Source organism: Sebastes fasciatus, chromosome 22, assembly GCF_043250625.1.
Source record: "Sebastes fasciatus isolate fSebFas1 chromosome 22, fSebFas1.pri, whole genome shotgun sequence".
NCBI lineage: Eukaryota > Metazoa > Chordata > Actinopteri > Perciformes > Sebastidae > Sebastes > Sebastes fasciatus.
In genome coordinates, this window is record NC_133816.1 from 14,053,772 (window position 1) to 14,074,217 (window position 20,446).

At 40.7% G+C, this 20,446-nt stretch overlaps 2 protein-coding genes across 5 annotated transcripts; one reads left to right on the forward strand and one right to left on the reverse strand.

The window, feature by feature from the left end:
* Positions 1 to 1,744: 1,744 nt before the first annotated feature.
* LOC141760745 (uncharacterized) lies at positions 1,745 to 10,952 on the reverse strand. Of its 3 annotated transcripts, XR_012592438.1 has the most exons (8): positions 10,711 to 10,951; positions 9,567 to 9,680; positions 8,393 to 8,482; positions 8,126 to 8,200; positions 6,070 to 6,140; positions 5,798 to 5,969; positions 3,514 to 4,491; positions 1,745 to 3,453 (listed from the first exon to the last, which is right to left on the reverse strand). XR_012592438.1 is itself a non-coding variant. In XM_074623811.1 (7 exons), exons 2-7 carry the CDS (start codon positions 9,633 to 9,635, stop codon positions 4,279 to 4,281), a joined length of 690 nt encoding a protein of 229 aa, XP_074479912.1. In that variant the 5' UTR covers positions 9,636 to 9,677; positions 10,711 to 10,952; the 3' UTR covers positions 1,745 to 4,278. The 3 variants fall into 3 exon arrangements, 2 of the variants coding, with proteins under 2 accessions (XP_074479912.1, XP_074479911.1); XM_074623811.1 differs by having other exon boundaries at positions 1,745 to 4,491; positions 9,567 to 9,677; positions 10,711 to 10,952; XM_074623810.1 differs by having other exon boundaries at positions 1,745 to 4,491.
* LOC141760744 (FH1/FH2 domain-containing protein 1) lies at positions 5,897 to 19,449 on the forward strand. Of its 2 annotated transcripts, none has more exons than XM_074623809.1 (9): positions 5,897 to 5,996; positions 15,724 to 15,864; positions 16,059 to 16,241; positions 17,614 to 17,733; positions 17,814 to 17,975; positions 18,125 to 18,372; positions 18,682 to 18,907; positions 18,993 to 19,101; positions 19,174 to 19,449. In XM_074623809.1, exons 2-9 carry the CDS (start codon positions 15,751 to 15,753, stop codon positions 19,200 to 19,202), a joined length of 1,191 nt encoding a protein of 396 aa, XP_074479910.1. In that variant the 5' UTR covers positions 5,897 to 5,996; positions 15,724 to 15,750; the 3' UTR covers positions 19,203 to 19,449. The 2 variants fall into 2 exon arrangements, with proteins under 2 accessions (XP_074479910.1, XP_074479907.1); XM_074623806.1 differs by lacking the exon at positions 5,897 to 5,996 and adding an exon at positions 13,802 to 14,988.
* Positions 19,450 to 20,446: the final 997 nt, after the last annotated feature.

A 20,446-nucleotide genomic window follows, 5' to 3' on the forward strand; every position in this document is an offset into this window, starting at 1 on the left:
TTACAGTCCTGTGACAGCCACAGTTACCGTATTTTTTCCGCTCTTTTTTTTTTGTCAGAGCATTTGATTTATTGATTACTGTCGGGATGTAAAGAGAATTTCAACAAATATAACAAAAGGTGTTAAAATACATTACCCACCCTAGCTTTAATCTTGGGCTTCTAATGCTCTAAAATAACAGCTCTTCAATTCTATCAACACAGGGTGAGTTTCTATTGAGATGCTTTGAAGTTGAAGCGCTGAGTGGGTGAGCTGGAAATGAAACTGGTGGGCAACACCTCGCTTTAAAACACACTCCTACCTGAGGACACAATGACTCTGCTCTTTTCACAGTCGTTCACATGTGAGGCATCACACACACACATATACATACTTACTGTGCATACACACAGGGAGGTTTAAACAAGCAGACAAATGAGTCAGGTTATTATTCAACCCTACGCAAAAAAAGAGAATGCATTTAAATAAATTGAGAACTTGAGCTAAATATTTTTACATGTTGAAGCATTCAGAAGTAAAGCGTTAAAGTGCTACATAGCAAAACACAAGGTGATATTGGAGGAGAGCAGATTTCCATTGCAACAACATGTTTGTTTACCGCCATCCTGAGTTTGTAACACAGCAGATGTGCAGATATTACGGCATTCACATTACCACCCCACAGTGAGTGTTTTGCTCTGGGCAGCAGCTCACAATCTACTTATGAAAAGTCTGTTTCCTCCACAGTCCTGATTGTTACCATGACGACGCACGCAGTGAGAGGAGGAGGAGTGAAGAGCGTTAACCTCGTTATGGGACCCTCCCCCTCAGGCCCTTTCCTCAAGAGCAGCAAACACTGCTGGTACAAGAAGAGGCCGAGCTGCATTCCTCTTTATATCCTTCTTCTTAATAGAAAAAAAGCATTGTCTTCACTTATCAAAGCCTTCACTCCTATTTTTTTTTTTTTAAAGCTGTATGAACGCTTTTACTCTGAAATGAAAGCAACTGTGGAAAAAGTTCCACATGTGTATGTCTGTACAGGTAATATGAAGCTAATGTGGTAAAATGTGGTCCTGGAGAAAAAAAATGTGTGTGGTCTCTAGTTAAAGGTACAGTGTGAAAGATTTGGTGGCATCTAGATGGTGTGGTTGCAGATTGCAACCAACTGAATACCCCTCTGCTCACTCCTCCCTTTCCAAGACAAGAACGTGAACCACCGAGTGGAAACCCTTGTAACGCCGTTCGCCTCACTCAGAGGCCATTCTTACCATAATAACAATAAGGAAGTCAGAAGGCAGCTGGCGGTACCACAGTTTTGCACTCTGCATCTCACGTTACCGCATTTCACATGCGTGTCGAACTACGGTGGCGTTCATGTAAAAACGCAAAAAGCACTATCTAGAGACAGTGTTTGGTTTGTCCGTTCTGGGCTACTGTAGAAACATGGAGGAGCAACATGGCGGACTCAGTGAAGAGGACCCGCTCCCGATGTAGATATAGACGGCTCATTCTAAGCTAACGAAAACACAACAATTCTTAGTTTCAGGTGATTATACACTAAAGAAAATATAGTTATGAATATTATAACATTCTGCTAGTAGATAGAGGGGTTGATGTACCATGACGTTGCCAGGCAACCAGCAGAGACTCCAGAAAGTCACTGTTCCCGGCAAAGAAATAGTCCCGCACATAACCCATCACAAAACTACGACTTACTGTTTTTACACTACTGTTGTATACAAAAAGGAAGCTTTTTTTTTGTCAAAATACAATCTAGATTTATTGAACTTCTATGGCCCCATGAAACACAGAGATGAACACACACACGGAGATACAATTTAAGACAGGCAATACAACAGGCTGGGAGATAAGAAGTTATTAAACATGAATCAAATTGGCTCATACAGTACAATGAATGGGAATGAATATTTCTCTACAACAACGCAAGCAACTCCAGTGTGGTGTGAAAAAAAGGATAATCACAATTTTTAAAACAATACAAATAACATTAAACACAGAGTACATAAAAAAGCCACGTCTTTTTCCAATTATTTCAGCTTGGAATAAGTAGTGTGACTGATTGTCAAGCTTTTTCTTAAATAATAATTCATAAATACAGATATAACATAAATATTATTATTAATAAATATAACTGTAAGACTGTTTTAAGTGTTTAAATTGCTTTAACATAATTAATTTCCACTAAAAGCTCAATTTATTAGGAGGTCTGCTTATTTTACTGAAAACATACACCAAGTGCAACCAAGAAGTAGAAGAAAGATCCATCTGTCTTTAAGTCAGTCTGCAACAAGTAAAATAAGACATGTAATCCGCTCATTAAAAACAACAGATGCACTGCAGATCATGAGCTATATCAGATCTCTTCTGCTATTGCTTTTTAAATTGGGTCATGCTCTATTTTAGAGCCATAACTCCCTGTATTCCAAAGAGAAAAGGGAAGGGGCCAAGAAGGTGATGACAGTGCCAAAGAAATAGGAGACTTCTTTTAACAGCAGTTAAGATGCTGTGGTAGGAACAGAAGAATTGCATAGTTTAGCATCAGCATCATCATATTTTCCTATTGAGCCTGTTTTTTTCCCTTTCTGAATGTACCTGTGCAGCCCTGAAACCTTTCCCCCGCGTCTCACTCCTGTGGCTCGTTAGAATAAGGAGCGAGACGAGAGGTCTATTTTTACAAACGAGGGGGTGAGAAAGTGAGACGGAAGGTGAGATTTCATGAGGCAAAAGCAAGCTGATGTCGTTTTCATCGTGAATATATTCTGGATGTAAATGAGTGGTTTTAACAGGCCCAGAAGGAACGTATTTGAACCTGTGCCTTTATGGTTTTATTGAAGCCGGAAGGCCCAAAAAGTCAAAATATTTAAAATCTGTATATGCTGGCAGAAAAAATAAACTATTAAAGGGGACATATCATGCTCATCTCCAGGTTCATATTTGTGTTTTGTGTTTCTACTTGAACATGTTTACATGCTTTAATGTTCAAAAAACACATTATTTTTCTCATACTGTCCATCTGAATATACCTGTATTCAGCCTCTGTCTGAAATGCTCCATTTTAGCACGTGTCTCTTTAAGACCCTCCTCCTGAAAAAGCCCAGTCTACTCTGATTGGCTTGCGAGAAAAATAAAGGGCATCTTTGCAAAGGTAGTTCTCAAGCTGTGGTTGATATATGCTAATGAGCCTGCATTCGACATAGACCCTTTTACAGCTGACGTCATGATTACATCACGGTGTTAGCTGGAGGCAAAACAAAGGCAAGACTGGAGGCAAACACAAAGCACCTCAGAGTAAAGGGCTAAAATTACATATCTAAAATGCCATCTTGCTGTGTGGTTGGGTGCCAAAAGGTTGGGTGCCAAAATCAATATCGCATACATTTGAGATCTAGCGAGCTACAATATCGGCAAAGCGCTTCGGAGATGGAGAGAAAATATTGCTAATAGTTTAGCCTTCTGCTAACCACAGCCAATGGCTCACGGCTGCGTTTAGCAGAAGGCTAAACTATTAGCAACCTGAAACGCTTCGCCGATATTGCACAACTCTCTTTTTGACTGACTTTACTGTAGGATAGTTGACGATAGGCATCCAAAGGTTTATACGCCATCAATTTGTCTTTACAGCGCTGCAGCTGGCCACCAGCCCGCTGGTCGGACAGCTGGCTACTTAGCGAGCTTGTTAATTCCGCCATGCTGTCATGCAACACTGGTTACACAAAATGAGCCCAGTAGCAGGGCTAGGTGTAAAGAGGGACTCTCTGCCTCACTCTTCGACGCTAGGAGACTGGGCTTCACCGTGAGGAGAGCAGGCGTTAGTTAGCTATCTTGTCAGTCTCTGGACAAGCTAGCTAGCCAGTCGTCCTCTCCCCCGGAAGTAGCATTAGTCTGTCAGCGGCGTAGGGGTCAGCTAATTGGTCAACTACTCATGGTCCCGGAGAGTGAGTGACTGAACATAATGAGAGAAACTCCGATTTTCTTCAGCCATTGCTAAAAACAGGCCAACAAAACTTGCTAGCCAGCGTTAACTAACGTGTTCAGAGAATTATTCTGCATCCACTTAACGCTCTACCCACAAAATACGTCATCATGTTTTCTAACAGAAAAGGGGTCTATAGGAAGGGAGGCCAAATCTGAGAAGTTTTTCATGATACGTCCCCTTTAAAACATCTTTAAGTAACTATACTGTATAAAGAACCATATACTTGTTCCATTTTGTGCTTTGTAGGAGTTAGTGGAACTTTTCGTATAGTGAAACTATTCTCTTGAAACAGAAATGTCGGGTCAAGCGCTGGCCCACGGCAGAAGGAACGACACGATGACGATGACGAGGGAGAGGGAGAGAGGCAGCAAGAGGAGGAGGACGAGAGGGAGAGAGGGCGAAGATGGCCACAGAGACGTCAGACGTTTGGAGCCTCGGGGCAGTTCGACCGCACCCTGTTGCCTCTCCACGTTTGACCGGCAGATGACCAGTGGCCTGACCTGTGATATGCTCTCCTGGAAGACAAAGAAGAAAGAGGTGGGAGTTGTTATTGCAGGGACAAAATGTTCTACGACATATTGTATATTTTTTTACATTACATTGTACAAACTGCATATTGTTCCAGTGCTATTTCTAAAAGTCTTTCCTTAGCAGCAATCTGAAGGTGAAAACAATTTTTCCAATAATAATTTAATAAAAAAGAATTTCCATGTGTTTTAAGGTTATTTCTAAGACCCGCATCCCGCCCGCCTTTCAGAAGCTGTAGCAGGTTCAGAAGTTATAGGCAAAATTTTGGCGAGGAAAAACTGGCATGGCCATTTTAAAAGGTGTCCCTTGACCTCTCACCTCAAGATATGTGAAGGAAAATGGGTTCTGTGGGTACCCACGAGTCTCCTATTTACATACATGCCCACTTTATGATAATCGCACGCAGTTTGGGGCAAAAACCATGCAGTTTTTTTTTAATGCAGTATAAATGTGTTATTTTGGCCTATTTTAAAAATGATGTGTTCGAATATTTCTGCATACTGGGGTCCCTAAACAGTCTTGGTATTATCTAAATTGGGTATCACTCTTGTGAGACTCTTGTGGATCCAATGAGCCCAATTGTATTCATTCATTCATTGTATAAAATGACCTGTTCTGACCTGTAGGATAATCACAGCCTCATGAAACATTACAACCACAAACTAGAGACGTAGGGCATTCAGAGGATGGACAGCAAATCACAGCATGGCTTTTTTTCTATGGTGTTCCTCAAGGTCTTGGTGTTTTAATGTGGTATTTTGGATTTTTGATCATTTTTATCGATTCTCGAATGTTAAAAAATTGTTAAATTTTTCACCAAATCTATAACAAATGCTGCAACAACTTATGAGACATAATAGAGCATGGGAATGGACATCATATACTTCCATCATTATGTTCTAAGCCCTTATACACTTTCACAATTTATTTCAATTCGTTCATTAATGTTTATTTCTGATTTATGACTAGAACAACTTGACACACAGTGCTGAGCTGCATCTCAAATTAATTTTCAGGTTCCCAGCTTTCAGATGATGTTCACCACTTCTATGTGACATCTACTGCTTACCTTTTATCTCCCCCTAAAGACCCCCTGTACCTCCTTAAAAAAGACAAATTGGGTCTAAGTGGGTCTCAGAGGGTAAATACATCCTGTTAAGCTGTGGTCCAGCTTAACCCATTCTAAACCGCAGCTACGCTACTCAGATACAAGGTCAGACAGCAAGATTGACTAATTTATTTTCGCATGGTGAGCAGCAGTCTAATTAGACTTCACATCGCTGTCTCTTCTACCTCCAGTATGGTCCTGCTGTCTGCTCTGTCAGGACTGAGCCTGAGGTTCCAGCGATCGGACCTGTGGCTTCGCCCGCCGTCGTCCTCGCTCTCGGTGGTGTCTTGCCGTGCCACCCGTGGACGCTTGCGTCTCCGTGAGCTGATTCGCTGGAGAGAACCGGGCTCCTGGAGTCTGGACCAAACAGGTTAATGGCACAAGGTCAGAGGTACGGTGTGTGAATGAATATGCACGTGCATGTGAGCGTTTTTTTGTGTATGCGAGCACATCAAACCTGCTATCTGTGTCCTCTATATCAGCATCTGCATCACTCTCCCCCTGAGGGTCGGACAATACACAGTCCTCCTGCACAGGAACGATACAAAAAAAATATACAAATTGTAATTAAGTACAAAAAATGTGTGACAAATATAATATACATATAATATGTTAGAAGCTGTTATTTTGGGTTAAGCATGACAAATATTGCCTTTTATAGAAACAACCTCCACATTACTTTATGGGGGCTTTTATTTTGTAGGAGTTGAATGAAACACCAGCGAGCCCCAGTGACTCATCACCGACCGCCACTATTTGTAAACCAAAAACAACAACACTTGACATTTGCCTGCGTGCGTGTTCTCGTGCGTCACTTTTTGTAATCACCATTGTTATTATGCATGAATCAGCTGACACCTCTACATGACTAATGAGCTCAGAGACATCTAATCTGCTCATTGCTTCCTACTGATGTTACTTTGATAGCTCACTATTCATTGATAAGTACTGCGTACATAAAAACACTCTTTTTTTTAGGTTCTGGACAACATAATTCATCTTCGTAATTGTGCGTCATTGACAGGTAGGGCTGGGCATCGAACCTCAATACTTTTGGGGTACCAACCAAAATGTGTATATATCTGAATATCAAATTGTCAAGTATCATAAGTAGTCTTGTCTTATTCTTTAATCAGTTTACAGATTTAGATCCAAATTTTGCCAATATACTCTATAATATAATATTTAGGCAAAGTTCAATGACTGCTTGTGTTTAAATTACACTTAACATTTTTGAAGTTTGTCTTAAATTAACAAAATAGTTAAAGGAACAGTGTGTAGCATTACGGGGGATCTATTGTCAGAGATGGAATATAATATTAATAAGTATCTTTAGTGCATAATCACCTGAAAATAAGAATCATTGTGTTTTCATTAGCTGAGAATGAGCAGTTTATATCTACATAGGGAGCGGGTCCTCTTCATGGAGTTCGCCATGTTTCTACAGTAGCCCAGAACGGACAAACCAAACACTGGCTCTAGAGAGAGCCATTCACTTTTTTTTCATCAGCCACCGTTGTTTTATACACACTTGGCACACGCTTGAAGTGTCAGTTGGTTGCAATCTGCAACCTCACCGCTAGATTGCGCCAAATCCCACACACTGCACCTTTAACCTGTATAAAATAAGGTATTGGTACTGGTTACTTTGTTAACCCTAAAACTCTACATCATACATGTATTAGCGAAAAATTAAAATAAGGGATTTTTACCTAAACGTAGTGAGTAGTAGTAGTATTATGAACGCTACATTTTTCATTTGTGGAAAGGGCACTTTGTTAATTAAGCATGAATTTTACGCTTACAATTTAGACAATTAAAGGAATAGTTGCAAATTTTTGGCAAATATGCGTATTCCCTGTTTTCATTTTTGGCTGCAACCACAGAAGCACAAAAAAAAAACTAGGATCGACATCGGCCGGGCCTTTGATTCATGGAGGGATCCTCGTTTGGTGTCGCCTCACTGTTTTGACCGATGCTCGCTCGTATCGTAGTACGAGCACAAGCGCGAGCAACAGGACGCTGTTAGTCGTTGACTTAACAGCCACAGGTGTCACTGTTAATAAGCAACTTCTGATTCTTACATAGAGCCCCTTTAATCTCCTGGCTGAAGCTTCATATTTCACAAACAGTTTGCGTGAACCAAACATGAACCAGCATATATCCCAAAATGTGGAACTATTCCTTTAAATAAAACAGTGGAAACACATCAAAAGTATCCTTTCCAATTCTATTGTGAGTAGCAATACGGCTCCCATGTACAACACTGTGTCCTCTGAGGTTTGTTTGTGACCGAGAACATAAATTATCTCAGTTTCAAAAAATCTCTGTCATTTTTTTTTGGCCTACATGTAATGAACCCTGGTATTCGTCATGTACTGTATGTCTCACATGCTGCAACCTTGAAATGAAACCACAGCTGCAAGCTCAAATAAAGGTCACACTCTACAAGTTTCTGAAGTAAATCGTTGCATGCGCACGCCTGTCATGAAGAAACACATGTCACACATTACCTCTGTGCCGTATCCCTCCGAGTACCTGGTTATCATCACCCTGTTTTTTCCACAGTGTTCACACAGCAGTGTGTCCTGAGAACAGAAAGTGAAGAAATATGACAATCTGACAGCATCATGGACAGCTCCTTTAAAACATACAGTAAAGATGACAGACAGCAGCAGATAGATAGAGAGAGAGGTCAGCGGGAAGTGAAAGGTTTGTATTAAGAGCATGATTACAGATGAAGAAGCGACGGCCACAGACACTTAAGTGTGAGCACTTACCGGCGTAGGCGTGTGTGCTTCTGAATAAAGTGTACAGGGACCGGCCTCGCACAGACACACTACATCTACCTCTCCACAACTCGCCCCCATCTGAGACAGAGAGACAGAGAGACAGAGAGGATAAACTACTGTTGGCTAATGTGAAGCTTCTCGTCCCTTTTAACGTTAAGCCAGCAGCAGCATATTAACAAAGTAAGTTAAAGGAAAGGAGCGGAGCTTTGGTGGACACAAACATTGGTAGATAATGTCACATATCATCAGCAAAAATTCTCATTTCATGCATCCCTGTCGGCGGCTCGGTGATGCGATTTGAACCTTTTCCACCTACTCGCGTTTTAAACTGCCCAAAAGTGGAGGAGTTGACTGGCACTGCCAGACATCTGAGTTATGAGGGCTGATAAATCCACGTGATTCAGTCAAAGAACATCAGAGCAATAATTAAATACATGGTGGTATATCAGCCCGTTCTCATTCCCAGGGCGTCAAATACCGACGCTTTGTCACGACCGTTGGAGTTAGATACCGACGCTTAAAGGACCCATATTATAAAAAAGTGTGATTTTCATGTTTTTTTATTATAAAGCAGGCCTAAGTCCTATATAAATACTGTGAAAGTATTGAAACACTCAATCCACAGGGAAATACACACAGCCAGTATTCAGAAACTGCATTTGAAACAAGCTGTCAGGATTTCTGTCCATTTGTGATGTCACAAATATACAATATTTAGACCCTTTACACAGATTTAAACGTAAACATTCTAAATGTGTCCCAGTTTATTCCTGGTTGCAGTGTATGTGAATGACATCAGCTGACAGGAAGTAAACATGGACCTAAGCTGTTGCCTAGCAACGCAATTCTTTTGCAATTTCGTTGCAATTCCGTCGAAATGCGCTAAAACGGAGCATTTAAGACAGAGGGTAAATACAGGTATATTCAGACAGACAGTATGAGGAAAATAAAGTGTTTTTTGAACATTAAAGCATGTAAACATGTTCTAGTAGAAAACCAAAATACAAGTATGCACCCCAAACTGAGCATAATAGGTCCTCTTTAATGCTTAAGTGTAACTTTGTGCCTATTACAGGCCACAATGTGTGATTCTAAGCGTGCTGTTGTATCATATACAAACTCTCAAAGTATGCAGGTAGCAGGTAAAAATAGATGACCTCACCTCGCGGTCATTGTCAGACGTCTCTCCGGAGGAAAAGAGGCCGTGAGAGTCAGATTCCCTCCGCAGCATGACCTCCGACCTGGCTCACACACTCATATAGACCTGCTGCTGCTGCTGCACATAAACAGCACAGAAAGTAGCTCAGTAACATTAACCAAAGTTGTTGTGAAAGTTTTTTCCCTCCTTGACATTGAAGATTTGATGTTCGGGAGGCTTGTTGATTGTTTCATTTCATTTCATTCGTTTTCATTTCATTTCAAAATTTATTTCGAACATGTAGAATACCAAAAAAAAAAAAAGAAAGAAATAAAGAAAAAGAATGATCATACCGACAAGTGGACAGTCAGAAACAAGTAGTATATACATACAATGAAAAGCATAAGAAAAATAAATTGTCAACACTTGATGCCTGGATTTACATATTCGAAAAGGAGTGAGAAGAAGTATAAACTTATTTAATCCCACCCCTTCTCCATAAGTCAATTATTAATTGTTAACCAGCTTCCTTATTGAGCCATACATATACTCTAATTAAATTTTCCTAATTGCATTGTTTTGCAAATGCTATGTTATATATTTTTTATTATATTTAAAAATTGTGACAGTATTGAAAGCCTACAATATTCAATATTACCTGTGAAAATATGTCATAATGATCCCATAATATTATTGTTTTACAATTCTGTTGTCCCAATTAATGATATGACCTAATTTATTCTAATGAATTCTAATTGGCACCACTTTCTAATAATCTGTATAAAGGGTTTGGTATATAATTATTAACATATTTTTTTTTAATATAGACTAACATACAATTCCCATATAACTGGGAAAATTATCTTTTTTTTCCCCTCAAAGTGAAGATATTTATTTATTATTTTTGTTCCAGTGGTGGACAGATGATGCTGTCTTTACGCAAGCACTGACATCTGCTCCAGCTGTGTCCGCACTCGCATTACGTAATAGCCTATACGACAGTCAATGTTAAAAAGCCAGACAACTTTTTCAAATAAAGATGCTCTCAACATGAAGACATCATGTTTTTTTTAATTATATAAAAAACACATGAAATCATTATCACACACACATGTATGGGAACAAATAATTCTAAGCAATAATAAAAAATAGAATAGTCTGTTTTTACCTCAAACGCATCCCGTCCAGGCACCTGGAATAAATAACCCATAAATAAAAAGGTGAATGGAGTTGTGTATTCAGAGGATGAGCAGCAGCACTCGGCGGTGCTTCTCATTGTGGCGCGGGGAAGCCGTGATGAGCTCGCGCTGCTTTGGAATGTTTGACATTGTAGCAAATCCTTCTGTGTGATGTCAGCGCGAGCGATGATGACAGACAGTTCGAATGATGCCGAATGTTCCCAAAGCAACGCGGGAGCGCGCAAAGAATGCAGGAGGGGGGGACTTCCGTTTGGGACTTTCAAAATAAAAGTGCAGTATTGAGAAAGTCAAACAACAGGTATAGGGGTTTGAATATAACTGTTTGTATCTTCAGACAGTGGTACAACATCAACCGTATTACCCGTATTCTTTGGCTTTATAACAATGAATGAATTTATTGAATATCATCAAAAGTAATTATTTAATCACTATTTACATAATCGACATATATTACACATATATTGCATATTATATATTGTATGTAAACTGGGGGAAAAAAGTTCGTAAACTTGTGTTTGGTGGATTATTTCTCTGTTGTTACAATGCTAATTGGCATTGTATTTTACATCGTTGGAAAGCCTGTTTATTTACCTTCACAATGATGTCCAACTTGTAAGGATCATGCATTTGTGGGATGACCATTGGCAGAGCATTTTGGCAATTTTTTATTGGGCACTCCCCACATAATCAGCTGTGCTGCCCATCCCACAGTAGTATTGTCACTTTTATTTTCCTTCATTTGCTACTAATTTGAAAAAAAAAAAGTTAATTTAGGTGGTGGACCGAAAAAAGAGTGAAAATGTGACAACGTTTTGACCACCGGTCTCAGATGGCTGTGACAAAGCGTCTGTATTTGACACCTTTTTTTAAAGCATACTGTATTTATATCCCTATATTGTTATAAAGCTGAACATAAATGCATCTTGGGTAGGTAAATAACAGGTTCCCAAACTTTTTCATGTTAAGGACCCCTAAACTGACCATAGACCCCCATTTAATCTGATTTTCTCCCAGGGTTCCCCCATAGAATTTTTACTTTTAGATGTTTTATTACAGAAAGTGAATGAAACCCATGACCAAAATAGTCATACATTCTGTCATTGTGTTACTTATAACTGAAATTATAGTGAAAATAAATTATTTCCCTTAAAGCTGGTGACCCCCTAGAATTCCTTCAAGGCCCCCTGGAGGTCCCTGGACCCAAAGTTATAACCACTGCCCTAGGCAAACAGCAACACATATAAATCATACCGTCACCATCATACCACTGGTTTAATCTGTTATGGGGTCCCAGGACAAAACTGAGCAGCTTTCAGGACCTTTAGGAACATATAATGTTAGTTTATACTGTGTTTTAGTAGTGCATATTCTCTTTCAATTGTTAATCCAGACTTGCATACTTTCAGTTTGATCTATCTTCTACCTCAGGCTGGGTTCTCGCCCCTTGGTCATGATCTGAAAGTGGTTTTGTGAACCCACCAATCATCAGTTCCAAAGGAGGGAGCCTACTGCCACTGCATTGTTGCAATGAATGCGTGGTGCATAGCAGTGTGGTACACCGGTATGCAATTGTCTTTCAGGAAAATGAAACGTTTAGTTGCTTTGAGAAAAATGCTACACATTCAAAGGTGTGTACTGAGTGGTTTGGGAGTGGTTTCCAAATTTCCTTTACCCGACAAAATCCCAGCTGCTGTTCCTGACCCTCACAACTTAAAAAAATGTTAATATTCTCAAAGCAAACTGGGAGTGATTACATGTAATTTTTTGCCTTGATCTTTATCTTGCACTGTAGCGGCCCTGAGAGAGTTGAACTACATCCAGACAGAGAAACAGATCAGAAGAGACACCCAGAGAAATTCCCAGGCCTGTTAGATCAAAGGAAATCCCCCGGAAACGTCTGTCTGTTTCAGTAGCTGCGACATCTCATCACCAAAATACTGCCCAGCTAGGACAGTTGAGATGGTGCCTAGTAAGAGGATCTTTTCATGGGGTCTTTAACAGTTGCTTAGATTAAAGCTTCAGTAGACGGAATATTTTTGGCATTATTGGGCGAAAATTCCATAATAATCTTTCATCATATTGTAATTCAAGTGTTCTGAGACACTTCTGCACCTCCTCATGGCTCTGTTTTCAGACTTTAAAAAATCTAGTCCGTGACGGGAGACTTTGGCCAATCACAGGTCATTTTAGAGAGAGAGTGTTCCTATTGGCTGTGCTCCGGCTGGTGGGCCGTGCTTGGTATTTCCTCAACTGATCTCAACATGGCTGCCGGGTCACAAACCTTCAGCCACTATCAGAACCCAGTTCCACCGATAACGATAGTTTGTGAAACGTCCAATTGACGCCAATTAATCGGTCGACCTCTAATTTGAACACATATTTATTATCATTAGTCATTAGATTGGTCACTTAAAAAACTCAAAATATTACAAACGAGATGCTGAAAAAGAGCATTTACTTTCTATACCCTCTTTTGTAGCAGGCTTGAAAACACTGTTGATAAATAAATCTTTCCAAGTAGACCTAATTTTGTGCCTAAATGTCCCATGAGCCCCAGCGCCGCCTCCAGACAGCAGGGCCACTGAACGAGATAAAGTGTAATTAGGGGCGACCTAATGGCCGAGGGAGGGATCCTCATTATGGCTGCATGTCGACCATGCAAATGACCCCTGTGAACATAACCGGGTACTGTATGTGCTTCGGCAGACACTTTTGTTTCACCCAGTGATGTTTTTTTGCAATTGCTGAACTGCGCGCTAATGTTTTCTTAAAGAATATTTCTTCCTTTTTAAGATGTTGATGCCCATGCCGGCCCTTATGCAATGCTGTCCATATAATGTCCAATTTAGGACCATGCTTTGTAACTTGTCTCATCGAGGATGCAGCTTTTATGATTGCATTACTGCATGCCGATGTGTCATCCACAAAGTTGCATGTAATAAAAAAAAGGGATGCAGAGCAAGTCGTGCTGTTTTTTGCGTTCACATGGGAGAACGGGAGGCAGAGGAGGAGGAGGGGAGTTACAGATCTTCAGAGGCAGATAGAGAAGTTTGTGTATACACAAGTAGCAATACAAACAGGAGATGCAGGCTCGATAAGGAAATTAAGGGAAAGGGTGCAACTCAAATAAACCTCTCTTTTTTGAGCTCGCCGTCACTTTATAGAAAGAGAATCAGAGAGAGAGAGATGAAAGTCAAGGGATAGCCACAGAAGCACGTCATTTGGATATTCTGGAAGTGCTGCAGAACGTCGTTCCTTCGATTTTTCTTTATCAGAATTTGGATGAAGGACTAAACACAACCCTGTCAAAAAAAAAACTCGCATGAATTCTTTCTCTTTTGACTGAGGTCACAGTGGAGTTTTGGATCAAAGCATCGGAGTTTTTAGATTTAGAGCTGCACCCGAGGCAATTGCAGGTTACGGTGCTGTGAGAACACCCACAGGTGGTTTCGAAGATTGAAGATTTGGTCGTGTGAGTTATGCGCCTCTGTGGTTCGACAAGTGAGGCTGAGCATCCACAGACGTCCAGATGCACATAACTCTGTATGTGCATCTGACTGCATGGGTTTTGCTGACTGCACGGTGAGAGGACGAGACAAGGAAGGGATCTGCTGTGTGGAACATAAGGACGAAATCTGATCTGATCCAAAAAAAGGTCTTGCTTTTATCTAAAATGAGGAAGGAGCATGCTTTTTCTTCAAGCACAGAACATTAATTATAACCTGGTTTGTCAAGGTAATGCTACTGAATATCAGCAGAACTTCACAGACAGCTCCGAAAGACTAATGAAGGAGTCGGACCAAACCAAGGATAACCCCCTGACGTGGGATTTCGACCAATCCTGGGGTTCATTCCTAAAACCAGCTGCACGTCTTTGCCTCGACACCTTGGACTTCTCGGACCTCTGGGACGAGGAAGACAGCACAGAGGACGAGGGAGCCAGTTCAACCAGTGAATCGTCAGCGTGTCTCCGAGCCCCTCCTGCACCGCCTCCTCTTCCTCCCCCTCCACCGCTTGCCTCACCTTTGCCCTCGGCCTCCCACAAAGGTGCGGCCATCAAATGTCGCACCTTGAAGCTCCACTGGAGGGAACTGCAGAGTGTAGCTCCACTTCCCAGGATGACGCGCTTCGGGACTCAGACAATCTGGGCCGGACTTGAGCCGGTCCATTTGGATACAAACCGGCTGGAGTACCTGTTTGAATCTAAGGGCAGTAGCACCAGTTTTAATGTGGCTTCTGGGAGGCAGGTAAGATCGATGAGACAGGATGATGCCTCAGGAATAAAGCGAGATTATGCAAACAAACATGTTTTCTGCATCTTGCAATATCTGGAAAATACGGATTTATGAAGCAACTGTATGTTTTACCCAGGTGGCATCCTTTGGTTCTGAAAAGTGGTCGTGTGTACACTGTAACAAGCAAATTGCGAAACTCTTGCGAGACGGTTAACTTTAGACATTGACCTTGAATAGTTAAGGTTAGGATATTGGTCAGGCAGTGAGTTTTGCAAGAGTTTTTGCAAGTTTTCACAATTTATTACCTTCTAGACATGACCTTGAAAAGTGAAGCCAATGCGGAAGTACCTTAAACCTGCATTCTTTCTAATAGCCAGCAGGGGGCGACTCCTCTGGTTGCAAAAAATATAATTAGATATGTATAGAAGTCTATGAGGAAATGAGCCTACTTCTCACTTAATTTATTACCTCAGTAAACATTGTAAACATGAGTTTATGGTCTCAATCGCTAGTTTCAAGTCTTCTTCAATACAGCATGATGTTCATTTAGTAAATTATAAGATAAGATAAGATATTCCTTTATTAGTCCCGCAGTGGGGAAATGCATCAGTTTTTTTTAACATGTAAACTTTTAGGAAAATGTTGATGAAAAAGTGGGCTAAAGGCAACCCTAAAATGGTACAGAAATACATACGCGCAGTATGTTGATTGAAAGTGTCCAATATCCTTCTCTATATCGCCATACAGAAGCAGCCGTCAGTGTCAGTGTTGGGGATGAAGCGGAGTAACATCATAACCATCGCCCTGAGCAGTCTACCACCTCCTCGTCTCCTCCCGCCGGCTATCTACAGCATGGACGGCAGCGTGCTGGACAGAGAGGACGTTCAGGTACAGCAGAGGTCACGTCCCCCAGAATTTGAGCTTCAGCATTTGCTAAACCTCTAAAGTTTGCCTTCGTTGGATAGGCAATCACTGTATCTTTATTACGGCAAAATGAAACCTGATAAGGATAGACACAGCTACGAGTTGTGAATAGTCCTGCAGTATGAGTTGATCTCTCTCCACATTCCTTTCTAAAACAGCGGCTTAGCGCACTAATCCCAACAGAAGAGGAACTGTGTCTGATCAAGGAGGCCAAAGCCCAGAACCCCCACTCCCCTCTCGCCTCGGCCGAGCTGTGCCTGCTCACTTTGGGGGAAATCCCACATTTGAGCTCCAGGCTTCAGCTGTGGGCCTTTGCTCTGGACTACGATTCCTTAGAGAGGGTAAGTGAAAGTGGAATGAACATGTGATGAAAAGTAATTTTGCCACTTAAAGAGGACCTGTTATGCATATTTTCAGATGCTTACCTGTATTTTGGGTTTCTACTAGAATATCTTTCACATGACATGATTGGTCAACCGAACCAAACTCTTTGAACTCCGCTTCAGCTCCGCTCTATAACCAGCGCACAACTCTGGGGTCTGAAAAGTGAAGCCAATGAGGAAGTGCATTATTTTCTAATAGCCAGCAGGGGGCGACTCCTCCGGTTGCAAAAATAAGTCTGATTGTGTAGAAGTCAAAGAGAAAATGAGCCTACTTCTCACTTGATTTATTACCTCAGTAAACATTGTAAACATGAGTTTATGGTCTCAATCACTAGTTTCAAGTCTTCTTCAATACTGCATGATGTTCATTTAGTAAATTATGGTCCCATTTAGAGTCACATAGACCATAAAGCAGGGTATGCTTTAGGGCGTGGCTACCTTGTGATTGACAGGTCTGGGAGTTGTCCGTGTTTTCGTCTTAGAACTTTAACCCTTTCATAGAGTGTTTTCAGTCCATGAAAGCTAATATTAACATTTTGGTCGCCTAAAAATGTCTTATTCAGCATTCAGTTGTGCTTAGCTCCGCCCTCTCGTGTCACTTCTGGTTGCAAAAAAACAAGATGGCGACAGCAAAAAAAACAAGATGGCGATGGCCAAAATTCCAAACTCGAGGCTTCAAAACGGCCGTCCACAAACCAATGGGTGACGTCACGGTCACTACGTACACTTCTTATATACAGTCTATGGCTCTAACTAGCTTTGTTTGAGGGCCAAACTACCTGCCAGGCTGGTATTATGCAAATTGTTACTTGGTGACATCACCACGTTATGTAAGAAAAGGCAGTTCAGGAGTCAGTGTTTCTGTGGGGGAGAGTAACTCCCTTTGGCCTGGACTTTGGGCTTTGTAACTTTGCAGACCTTTTACATGCACAAAAAAACTATAACCCACTAAAGGAAAGAGGAAAAGCACAAAAGCACAATAGGTCCTCTTTAAAATGTATAAATCAACAGCATTTCGAGAAGACAGATGTCTGTTTTACCCTCTAAATGATGCAAAAGTGATTCAATGTCCTGCTTCAGGTAGAAACCGCTCCATAAATAAAACCGGGTCTAGGTGGTTATCATGAGCGTGACTGCCACGACGCCACCCACAAAAGCTACATCATCAAAAATTCCACCGTCACAGTATTGTTTGATTGAAAAGCAGTCCCCATAGGCATGCAGTACAAATACACCACCGTGATGACTTCCACTCACCGAATATATCACCAGACTAAAAATAAAACATGGATCCTCTGTATGAATCACTACATTGTGCTCCTCGTGACAGGAAATCGCTGAGCCTCTCTTCCATCTGAAGTTGGCCATGGAGCAGCTCGCAGACAGCCAGACCTTTAGGTGTATTCTCGCAACAGTGTTAGCGATCGGTAACTTTCTCAATGGGTGCAAGGTGAGCGATCCCAATCTCCATCTTTAATGCACTTTTGGATGTCTTTTTTCTTACAACACACATTTTTAATATGCCTATAGGCCCGTGGTTTCGAGCTGAGCTACCTGGGGAAGCTTTCCCAGGTGAGGGACACGCATACCCGCCAGCCGCTGCTGCACCACGTCTGCGTGCTGCTGCTGCAGCTCTACCCGCAATCGTCTGACCTCTACTCTGACATCACTGCTGTTACGAAAGCTGGCAAGGTGCGTCGTTGCGTTTGTGTTTTTCTCCTGAGTGTGTATGAATTGACAATAAACTATGTTGATTCATTCGAAATGAATCGAAGTAACAATTGACTGTGAATCCACTTCAAAATGCAACAAATATCCCTTCTCTTTGTCTGCTTTTATAGTTCGAATACTCCCTAGTCCAGTCCAACCTCACCCAGCTAGAGGCCCTGTGCAAAGCATCATGGGAGCAGCTAAAGGTTTTGGACAAGGCGGAGGAGAAGAGGAAAGGAGGGAAGGTGGAGAAGAGGAGAGGAGGAGGAGGAGGGGGAGAAGGAAACGAGGCGTTCCGTTACCGGCTGCCACAGATTTTGAAAGAGTGCGAGGAGAGGCTGAAGGTCCTGAGAGCCGTCCATCGTCGGGTTATCAACAGGTGTGCATGGTTCATTTCATTACCTTGACATTTTTTCTGTGCTAAGTGCTCTTGATGTGGTGCTTTAAGTTAAAATTGTGCTCATGATACTGAGGCCAAAAGTTGACCTTCTTATTTAAAATCATTAATTCACAATCATAATAATTTTTTTTTTCAGGAAAAGCCATACTTATATTCGGCACCTTTCTAAAAGCTCTTTTGATGTATTATTTTTTGAAAAATATTTTTCTGTTTAAAAATGTTGTCAATAAGACCTTTAGGTTTTAGAAGTAAAACTTTCTGTTCTCCTCTTCATTTTTGATCTTCCAGGTTCCACTCTTTCCTCTTATTCCTGGGCTACTCCCGAGCTATGGTGAGAGACACCAAAGCGGAGGACTTCTGTAAAACCATCAGCAACTTCTCTTTGGAGTACAGGACCATGCGGCAGGCCATCCTCCTGCAGAGAGAGAGGGAAGAAAGACAGAAAAGTGGAGCAGAAAGCCCCAGCCCTAACACGCCCGTAGGCAGGAGGAAACGCCAACAAACTCCAACACAGGTTTTGTATTTCAGAATGCTTTCAAAGTGAAGCCCCATTCTAGACTTAACTAGTTTTGTTAACCCGTTATCTGTTGACCCACCAGGAAAGTGAGGAGCAGGGTCGACTGGAGGAAGTGCTGAGAACACCTGAGTCCAACTCAAGACTGGACGTCACTTTGCCTCGAAACCGCAGGAGGATGGCTGACATCCAAGGTACTTTATATACTTTATTTTTCTTTATCTGTCAAATGTGTCATCGTGAACCCACATTTCTTTACTCCCCAGGTCCATTCTCACGGAAAATGAAGTGGTGACCCTGCTGATATACTCTCCAGATCCATTCGATCACTTGGGTGTTAGAACTTGAAATTGTTTGTAATTGTTATTTATGACATTGTTGTTAAAGGTGACGTGTTTGCAGCACAGCGTTTGTTTAGTAGAAAGAAAATGGACAGGTGCATGAGATTTCACATGCCATTCAATTTCTATCAATCATGTTTGAGTTTTTAAGTAAAGATGCATTAAAATCTGTCACACACTGTTATCACATCACACATATACACACACACACATATATATAGTATGTGTGTGTGTATACGTGTATATATGTATATGTATTACATGTGTATATGTGTGTATATACAGTATGTATGTGTGTATATGTGTATATATGTATATGTATATATGTATTTATATGTGTATATACAGTATGTATGTGTGTATATATGTGTATATATGTACATGTATATATGTATAGATAGATTGATAGATAGATAGATAGATAGATAGATAGATAGATAGATAGATAGATAGATAGATAGATAGCAGATTTTAATGCATCTTTACTTTATATATATAAATATATATATATATATATATATTACTATTATTATCATTATATATTTACATTTACATGTATATGTATATGTGTGTATATATATATTATCATTATATGTTTACATTAAATACATGTATATGTGTATATACGTGTATTTATATTTTAATGCATCTTTACTGTATATACATGTATATACAGTATATATATATATATATACTGTATATACATTATTATTGTTATATATAACATTAACAGTAGGGCATTAGCATTTTATTTTGCCAAAGATAATTCCTTAAAATATGAAAACAACGTGTTGTAGCTGTGGAGATGTCCTCCGTGCACTTCAGAGTTGTACATCATGTTAAGTTAAATTGTTTTTCTGCATTGTTACATTCTATTAATAAGGTTTTTACTTTGTATCATATTGGTGCAATACATTCTATTTCTCAGTAGCCAACATTCTATTAATGTTACTTTGTATTCAATTGCTGTATTACATTCCATTTCGTCGCTACATTAGGGTGCAAAATAATAAAGTATCAAAGTATCAACTTTTCAAAGCTGAGAAACTGTTTCAATGCGTAGCGTGTGGGCATGAGGTGACGTATTATATGAGCCTGCGTGTGTCGTCATCAGTGAGCCAGACTGGCGAGCTCATCAGCCAATCCCTTCAGGTTATATCAACAAGGGGCGGTTTTAAACATCCAATCAGAAGCTGTA